We start from the raw sequence: 9,782 nt of genomic DNA, 5'->3' as shown, positions 1-9,782 counted from the left end.
CCACTTACCCCGCTCCCGAAAAAAAGCTCACCCTAACGGCGATGGACGGATTTTTTCGTGTTATCGCAGCGCGCGCCTCGAACTGCATAATTCAACTAAATAATTTATTATTGACAGCTGTCAGCCAGCCGCACTTCCCATCCCGCCCGCCCCCGCTCCAGCAGCAGCAACGCGTGATCCGAAGATGCGAGAACTGTACTGCGCGCTGGGTCAGCGCCGGTGGCGTCTACGGGCAATACAGTGGGCCTACCACGGGTCTTATCGCCAGCGAGTAGCGGCCGAAAAAGAACCACTGCCCTTAGAACCACGGCACCGTTTCAAACGATCTGGTTATCTGGCGGGTGGGCAGGACTTTCCTAACCATCTCCCGGCGGCGCAGCAGGGTGTGTGAGCGGCGGGACCAGGAACTCGCGGCCCGCGATAACCTTCCCTGTACGTGCGAACGATTCGGGACCGGCATTCTTGCTGCAGCGTGCCGCTGGTTCAGTTCAGCGTTGCAGACGTGCCTGCCTCCGTACGGGAGGGAATCGTACCAACCTGCGTGAAGTTGCAGCATTCCCACCGACCAGCCACCAAGTGTAACCGGAATTCATTACAACCCGGGCGTGCAAGAAAGAAGCAAAAGTTAGAACATTTTGAGGCGCAGAAACCTCGAACTTTTGGAGTGCATTTTTGAGTGTGTAACTGTGTGAGTGTGTGTGTGTGTGAGCAAGTGCTTAAAGTTATGGCCCGGGAGGTGGGTAAGATACAGCCCCAGAACTCGTCCCGCCGCATCATCAGCAATCAAAGCAGCAGTGCCAGCAACAGCAGCGTCGACAGCGGAAATTCGGACAAAATGCGCAAACCACTGCTCGACGAACGATGGACGTCCATTCTGTACACCTTGGTCGGTAAGTGTGTCGGTTAGGCTTATGTGGGGTGCAACAGATACGATTGTTGCATTGCTACTGCAACTCAAGACGTCAGGGACTTCAAAAACAAAATACATACAATCATGTTCAACTCAAATTATATTCTGGAACTATCGTGAAAAGGCCCTTACTAGTGTTGGGTAAATCTGATTCAGATTCATGAATCTGAATGAATCGTTGGCGTAACAACCTACGTGATCATGCCAGCCTATAGAGGCTTTCGAGGCTTCTTGCCAATACCACTCAGCCGGATAGTTTGTTTTGCTACGGAGAGACGGTCCATGCGAGGCTTGAACCCACGACGGGCATGTTGTTAGGCGATATCACGTAAATTCAGTATTTTGATAGATTCATGAAACCCTGGAGACATATGGATTTTAATGGATTCATGAATCTTATAAATTCATGAAGCTTTGAAGATTCGTGAATCTTTCGAGATTGGGGAATGAATCTCAAAGAAATTTTAATGAAACCCAGCACTAGTCCTCACACTACAATACTAGTTACTAGTTACTACAATACTAGAAGCTTCTAATATACTTTTGGGTATTCTTGAGCTCTGTGGCAATCCGTTACTCTGAATGGTTCACCGTTACTAGTGGTCTTGGCAGTCACTTTTAATTGACTAGTTTCCAAATGATTCTGTTCTAAAGACTATATTGACAGAGTATCTCTCGAATTTGTGAACAGATCGTTCGAATATAGAAGAGATTCATTCAAAAGACTGTTTTGCTCACAAACATTCGAATGAAGGCAACATTTCTTTAATGTTATGGTTCACACGTATGCCAACAAAGTTATTTTTTTGTAATTAAATAGAGAGTAAACATATTATTCCACTGCCACTGCGATAAAGCTCCTGGTCATCTGGGTTGCTCTGTAGCATTGCTATACAGATACTGTGTACAGTGTATACTGCAAGCCTGAACGCATTGTTATAAAAATGTGTATGATTATGCGGCCCTTTCCGTTTGAAGCTCGTAGGCTGAAATTTCAGCCTGTCAGCTGTTTCAGTGTATAGCAGTTTGCGAGCAGCTATCTTAGTCGGTATAATATACTGGTGGGCTTATCTAAAGGTGTATGAATTTAGAAGGCTGATTTTTATCGCTTCTGCTTCTGAATGAAGATTTTAAGAATGGTTTGTGTACTCGTCAGGCTATCAGAAAGCCAGTTTGAGCAAAAGTTTTCACTCGTTCTGTCAAAAAATGTTGTTCAAAATTGGTTATAAAAAATGCTATGAGACCACCTGGACTACATACACTTTGATTCCAGATTCCACCACCTGATCTCCATAATGCCCCTTGAGATAAATGTAAACAACACCGTGTTTTCGAGTAGGTACTCGAATCGAATTCTAGCTTTGAGGCTAGAATAATCTAGACTGAAAATTGCAGGCTAGTTTTTTGTGTGGTTTTGTATGAAGTGTTTACATGATTTCTGCCTCCAACTGTCAAACTCCAAACAAAAAAACTGACTAGAATCGTGAAGGCCCCCTATATCTACTATCTGTCTGCCTGTTATACTTATAAACAGGTCTTTCGGCTTAAGAAATGAGACAATTAATATTTTGCTCAAAAGAATTCTAATAGTTATCATTATGTTAAATATCCTCTATTAAGGCCTGTCACATACGTTGATAGAGTTTATTTTTGACATCAATTGGCCGGAAAGCGGAAATACGAGCACACTGTTTTGTAAGCCTTCTGCAAGTCTGCAAGCATAGATAGTAGCATTTCCCATGATTATATCTACTGTATGTGTGTCTCTGTATCTGTAAATTGATCTTTCTGATAAAGAAGGGAGCCTGTACCCCAGTGGCGGATTTTCCTATAAGCGGACTGAGCGGCCGCGTGGGGCCCCGGCCTGAAGGGGGCCCCGAGCTAAACTTTCATATGTTAGTTCACTTTTATAAGCGATTGATTTTTTGTTAATAATGCACAAACGAACGGAAAACTAAATCATTCTCAAAGTAGTACATTCTTACAAGTAAGTGTGTGGAATGTGTTGATAACGTTTATAGCAATTAAAAGTTGTTACGAACTTTGGAGATAACTTTTGAAGGCCAAAACAATTATTAAACTTTCGCACTCTTGCATATTAAAAACAATAAATCCTCTCCTGATAATAAGACATAAAGAAGCTCCTGGGACGATTAATTTATATTTTTTAAGAACTTTCTAAACCGTCTCGATTGCAAGGACGAAAAGGCTACAAATACGCAAGAGCAGGATAACCATTGTCGGACGCTTGGATTTCAGGTACATGTTTTATGTATCTGTGAAACAGGAAATCACACAAGCTTTGTATAGTGGTTTTCACTGCTCATGTACATGAATAAGCAAACAAATTTATTGCAAACTCTGCTCTAAAAATACAAAAGTATAAATAAGTAAACTTCATATTTTTTGTCAGGTTTTCCAGATATAACTTTATCTAGATATGCCTAGATCTGTACTGAAATTCGGAAAGTCTGGAGTCTTAATAACTACAGTTTATCATTTCATCGTTCATTGATTCATTTCAATATAAAAGACTCTTAGCTTGGAAAAACGATCTAATGCGTACTTGTGTTGAAAAACTACTACAGAGAAAGAAATACTTCTTTACTCTAAACACTAGTAACACTAGTATAGCTAGTATTTAATATAGTTTTGATGTTTGCAATACCGGAAACAACGATGATGCACATCCTAAAAATATGCAAAATATGTTACCTTGATTACACGAAGACTATAGAAGCTATTAAAATAATTAACTAACTGCCATAAAAAACGACAGAAGAAAATTAATCCCTAACGAAATCAGGATGACATATTTGGTATTCGTAACAAGATATTTATAAAAATGCGATATAATTTTCGGGACTTTTAAGGAAACTAGGGGCCCCAATTCTATCCCCCGCTTAGGGCCCCGAGAAGGATGAATCCGCCTCTGCTGTACCCTCTTCTGTAGATCTATACTGGACCATAAGGAAGTAGTCAAATAAGGCTTTGGCAGAGTTTTTTTTTATTTAATCAGTTGGAAATAGAAATACGGAATATGAGTCCACCACTGAGCTCCGGCGCAAGAAGTTCCTGGTCAATGTACACATACCTGTTACAGTGCCCCCTTGCTGATAAACTCTCCCCGTCGATCCGTCGATGCCTTCATCGATGCACACACCCGGGTCCGAGGGATTACCCCGAAATGGTGCGTGACCTCTTTTGCCGCGCGATGTTGAAATTGTGCCGCTAATGGGCGCATGGTCGATGGAATCTGAGAGATTCTAGATAGTGCTAGGTGGTTACATGTGACCGACACGGGGCCTCTGCATTGAACCTTTGCGCAAGGAGGTTATGTTTGTATCAATAGCAGTGTGAATGTATGCCTTGCTATCTCGAGACTTACGACACGTGAAGTAGGTTAGTCGGGAACGCTTATTCCTGTAATAATTTCAACTAGATCTGTTGGCTAGGGAATAGAAATGTATATTTTTAACTTTATCATTGTTGTTAATTGATAAACAAATCAAAAGGTCTTCCAAGATTGATTATTCGCTCGTTAGAATCAACTGAATTACGTTAATATTCTTTTTGTATAATTGGATGCAAGAAGCGTTGCCCAATCCACTGGTAGACTTTACTATCTGGGTCTGATTGGTGATACCCGTATCAGGTCCTGCCTATGCCCTGTTCCATGTTTTTCTCAATTTTTTCGCGTAGAATTTCTTGCTTGGGAAGCTTAAAAATGAATGTTAAACCTTTAATAATGTTGAGCTTACCTTTAATTCCAGTTGCCCTGCTGTACGTCACCGCCGGCACGATGGTGGGTTGGAGCAGTGGCACCTTCCGCCGCTCGAACGGCCCTGGGGCCGAACCGCTCGCCCTGCCGCTGCTAGACAACTGGAGCATCTCGCTGGCGGCCACCCCGGCCATCATCATTACCGTGACGGCGTGTGTCGTCCACCGCTGCTACCACTGGATCGGCACCAAAGCCTTCCTGCTGACCGCGTCCCTGCTCGCGATCGGCTCCAGCACGCTGGAAGCGTACGGTCTCACCTTCTGGAGTGCCAGCGCCGCCCGCATCCTGGCCGGAATAGCAGCCGGCATCGCCTTCACGCTCGTGCCGTCGTACGTGGACGAGTTCGGGTCGGCAACGGGCAGCAGCGGACCGCACCGACCACCGCTCAATGAAATCCTCGCCACCGCCTTCCCGCTCGGTGTGCTGCTCCGCTTCGCCGCCGGTAAGTGTCTCGCGGACCTTTTCTTTCTTCCGTAGAGATGTTGCTTTAACCACTGGCTCTTTTTCTTTTCCAGACTTGCTCCCGCTTCCGGCTGACCCAACGGTAAGCGCTTTAGTTTGGGGCGCACTGCCAACGTTCGCCTTTGTCGGGTTGCTGTTTCTGCCCGATTCGGCCCGCTTTCTGTGCGCCAACGGGCGCGTAGCGCAGGCGGCCGCCATCCTGCAGCGCACGCACGAACCGGCCGCCCAGCCAGCGCTGCAGGAGTGTCTCGCCCGCTGGCAGCAGCCCGGCCCGGGCCTGGTGGAGGCGCTGCGGCGCCAGGCGAACTTTACGCTGCTCGTGCCCCTGCTCGCACTGTTTGCGCTGCAGGCGTTCCTGGGCGTGCTGCCCATGCTGTTCTATCTGGCCGGGCTGGTCGAGCTGGCGGGTGAGCAGGTGCAGTCACCCGAACGGGTCGCCACCCTGCTGGTGGCACTGTTTACCCTTGCCGTACCGGTCAGCCGCTATCTGCACGCGAGCCAGCTCCAGCAGCGGCCCGTCCTGGTGCTCAGCGCGCTGCTCATCGCGCTGGCCACGCTTGCGCTCGGCTGGCACTGTCACGAGCGGCGAACGCGCAACCTGGACCTAACGGAGCTGTCGAGCGATTGGCCCTTCTACTGCTTCGCGCTGATGTTCGTCGCGTACGCGGTCGGCTTCTACCGGCTGCCCGGCACGCTGCTAGCCGCCGAGGTGGCGGACGAGAACCTGCTGGCACTGCGCACGGTCGCCACGGCAGTTGGCTGGGGCTCGGTCTATCTCGGCGTGCGGCTGCTGCCCGTGCTGCTGCGCACCATCGGGCTCGGCTGGGTGCTGTGGAACGTGGCGCTGGTCGCCCTGTCAGCCGCCGGGCTGGTGCTGCTGTGTCTGCCCGCCCAGGACGAGTACGCGCACAAAGCGCTGGCCGGCGGGGCCGGCCCCAGCTCGATGACTTCCTCCGTCTGCTCGACCGGGTCCGGCGCGTCACCGGTGGCCTCGGCCTGCTGGCCCTGCGGCTCCACCACCGACCAGAGCACGGACGCACCGCAGCACTACAGCTACGCGGGAACACGGACGCCCGGCGAGGTCATCAGAGGACCGGAACTGGTGTGAGCGACTGGAATAGCCTCTAAAGGGGAAGAGGGGGGGGAGGGGGGAGGGAAATGGGAAAGAAAAAGACTGATCAAACCTTAGCAGCGCTCTGCTGATAACGCGCCCGTGTCACGAGCCCGGCCTGCCAGCAAGCTCTAGAAGGAGGGCCGAAAAAGGGGGCTTCTACTTACTTTTTCTTGGTTTTTGGTTGGCGTGTGTGTGTGCTCTGTTTTTGTGACCATGACAAAATTACTCTTTACTTACACACACACACACACACACACACACATTGGCCACCATTCGGCGCCGTCGCTTCATTAGCGGCCGTGGTTGGCGTGGACGCGAACGATAAGCGAGAGGGGAGCGACTTTCTTTCTAATTAAAGAACGTTGGAGGCACGATTACGACCAATCGAATATGGCGCACTAGCAGATAAGACGTTCGAGCGAAAACGGAGAGCGAGAAGGAGAATTAGTGTTACACTTGCAGTAGAGTAGGACGACGAGCAGGCTTTGATATTGTAATCGGTTGATAAGTAGTGTGTAATGTGCTAGGACGTATACCAGTGAGGCTAGAGGGGGTTCTTATATTTATAGAAGAAGAAGACCAGGGCAGGGGATAGAATAAAGAAGAAACAAACAATAAAAAATAAAGCACACACCCAGGAGGTTTCATATACATATGTTTGAACAAATTGAATCTATTTATCTGTGGTTTATTGGAATGTTTTTTTTTCTGTTTTGCCATTTGTTTTCGTTTGTTTGCACATGAGTATGAGTCTGTTTTTTTTGTTCTTCTATCTTCTCTTCTTTTCCTCTGTCACTGCATGCAACATTATGTTTATGCTTTTCTGTTTTCCTTTTTGGGGATCCCCACACCCCCTGATTGTGATGCTTTGCTTTTATGTTTTCAGTTTGTGTTTATTTCTGTTTTGTGTATGTTGCTCTGTGTGAGTCTATTTGTAGCCTTTATAGCTTCCCATTCAATGCAATGGGAAGAGGAGGAAACCTTAGTGACGGAAATGTGTGCAGTTTTCTTGTTTTTTTTTTTTTTAGTTTGAAAGAGATGAAGAGTGTGTGGTATATGGAAACCTTTCCCCTGTTCAGAATCTGAAGACGAAGAATTGGACAGTAAGTCTCCCCTACCCTAGCTCCCCATGACATTGCAAGAATCGCATGATGTTTGACTATGAAAGAAAAACAAAACATTGTGATGATTATATTTCAATGCTTTTAATGATTTCACTTATGTTGCTCTTTTTTTTTTCTTCTTATGGTGGTTTATTACGAATCTCTTTTTCTATTATCTATATTTTTCACCCTTTTTCATTTGGTTTGCCATCATTTAAAACATAAAACATACCTTGCTATATTCGTGTTTTTTTTTGGTTTTCTGCATTTTCTGTTCTGCTCACTGGTTTCTCTTACTATATTGTTTTTTTGTTTTGTTACCATTTCTCCATCACCCCCCCCCCCCATATCTTCAAACTCTTACCGTCTACTGTTGCTAGCAATTCATTTGCTTTGTATTCTTTTCCCCGCAGGCGGGATGCATTTTCGTACGTTGTGGGGTTTCTCTTCACACACTTTAATTGTTTTTGATAAGTGTTGTCTGTTGGCTGTTTTGTTGTTTTTGGGTTGTTTTTCCCTGTTACATTTGTTTGGTTTTATTTTTTTAATTTTTTTTTATTTGGAATTGTGCTACATTTACATTTGTTTAACAGGTGTTTCGCTCTCGACACTCGGTTTCCACTGAGCTGCCTTTTTTTTTTTGCAGCTGAGCGGAATCTTTCCTCTACAAACGGTGATCCCGCGGACGCGGAGCTTTAGCCCGTTTACCATCTTACACCCTAACCACACGTAACGTAACGTAACGTAACAAGACGTAACAGTCTGGAGTGAAGCGTTTTTGCATCCTGCACTGCGCGTGCACTGAGCCCGGGGAGAGCCACATTTGCATCAGCCCTCGGGCCGGTGTCGCTCCATACCTGGAAGCATGTTTATGTACCCTAGCGTTGGCTCACCGGAGCTAACGAGCATATAACGATTATAAATGTTGCCATAAATAAACCTACGCCCGCCACCGCTGCGAGCAGGAGCGATGCCATGTTGCGGTGCGGTGTTTTCTTTTAAATTTTGACCCCATCTCTCGCTCGTTCCCGTTTTAAGCATCCATCGTCTCTTCATCTCCATTGCTTCGCAACTAGACAGCAAAAGGGGAAAAGTCCGCACAACGCTCTCGCCGATTCATGCTTCATCGTTTAAAGGCCAGCACGAAACGGGAGATTGGGCCAGCTCTGTGTGGGAAGTTGCATTTTATGCATGTACGACACGACAAGAAGATCAACTAGACAACAAGAAACAACAATTAGTAGGCGCATATTGTACTCGTTTTTTTTCATTCCTCTTCCTCTGCCTTAGCTGGGTACCGGTGAATGAGTGTAAACTCGGTGTGTATCGGTGTATATATATATATGTATATGTATGTATATGTATAAAAGTTTGTGCTTAGAAGAGGTGCCAGGGAGTGTTAGTTTGCCGTGTCGCAAAATTTAATTTAATGTTTCTCACTATCTCTTGTTTTTGTGTGTGTGTGTGTGTGTGTGTGTGTGTGTGTGTGTGTGTGTGTGTGTGTGTGGCTCTGTGTGTGTGTGTATGTCTCCCGTTATTTCGTGGTCGCGTGAAGCGTTTCAGGGGCGGCCGCGCGCTTTACGCGTGCCGTGCGGATAGACTACCTTACAGGCGCTTACAGCACGGCGGCAGCAAAACGCTACGCCACCCAGCCGGCGCTGCCCCAAACGACAGCTTTGATCGGGCTTGTTGCTGTGTTTAGCACTGGGAAGGCAGCACAAGAACCTGACTGTTCGGGGCGAGGGAGCAGCTTCTCGTAGAAAATCCAGAAGAAAAGCTCAACACTCTCGCACGCACTGTGCGCACATTTGCTTCTGTTCTGCTGTGTGATGGTGATAATAAGGGTTTTGCTTTTGCTCTATTATTCTATAATCGTAGTGTAATATGTGTTACAATGTTTTTCTTCTTCACTTCAGCCTGCTCCAGTTCTTTTTTGCACATTTTCTCCATTTTTTTTTTTCCCAGTTTAATGTAATAGTACGACACACGAAAGTGGAACGATTTTAATTTACAAAAAAAACAGCGGCAACTCGTGAGCGCTCCCTCGCACACGAGCCGCCTCCGCGTAGCCGCCTCCTATTAGCTGGTTCACGTGTTTACACTGACAAAACAGCAAACTTCTAGCAGTAATACAGCCGCGAGAACGCTGTGCTCGAACGGCTCCACTCGCTTACACACTTGGCGTGCACGTGGCTCGTAGGCTGTGGTGTGCCTTAACGCGGTGACTGGGATGAATGCAACGGGGTCGTGGAGCGAGCTTGGCTTATCAAACTCAACCCCTTCATGTTCCTTTCTATCTTCTCCGCGCGCAGTACCGCGGGCTGGAGAGGAGGAAGAGGATGATGTTTTAAAATTATTGTTTTCATTGTTTTGTTGTCCCCCCTCCCCGTTCGACTTCGACCGCAGTCCCTC

The 9,782-nt window shown here is 46.8% G+C and overlaps 2 protein-coding genes across 2 annotated transcripts in view; one reads left to right on the top strand and one right to left on the bottom strand.

The window, feature by feature from the left end:
* Positions 1-207: 207 nt before the first annotated feature.
* On the top strand, positions 208-6,939 carry LOC120906841 (facilitated trehalose transporter Tret1-like). Its single transcript, XM_040318920.1, has 3 exons — positions 208-890; positions 4,684-5,133; positions 5,207-6,939. The coding sequence occupies exons 1-3, from the start codon at positions 725-727 to the stop codon at positions 6,259-6,261; spliced, it is 1,671 nt and encodes a 556-aa protein (XP_040174854.1). The 5' UTR covers positions 208-724; the 3' UTR covers positions 6,262-6,939.
* A 318-nt stretch (positions 6,940-7,257) lies between these two features.
* The window catches only part of LOC120906842 (octopamine receptor Oamb-like), a 7,030-nt gene continuing 4,505 nt past the window's right edge, over positions 7,258-9,782 (bottom strand). Inside the window, exon 1 of the mRNA XM_040318921.1 lies at positions 7,258-9,782. This exon is cut by the window's right edge and continues 4,505 nt beyond it. The gene's annotated coding sequence lies outside the window, so the exon portion shown is untranslated.

The sequence above is a fragment of the Anopheles arabiensis genome, chromosome X, assembly GCF_016920715.1.
Source record: "Anopheles arabiensis isolate DONGOLA chromosome X, AaraD3, whole genome shotgun sequence".
NCBI classification, from domain to species: Eukaryota; Metazoa; Arthropoda; class Insecta; order Diptera; family Culicidae; genus Anopheles; species Anopheles arabiensis.
This window is presented reverse-complemented; position numbering and strand designations above follow the sequence as displayed.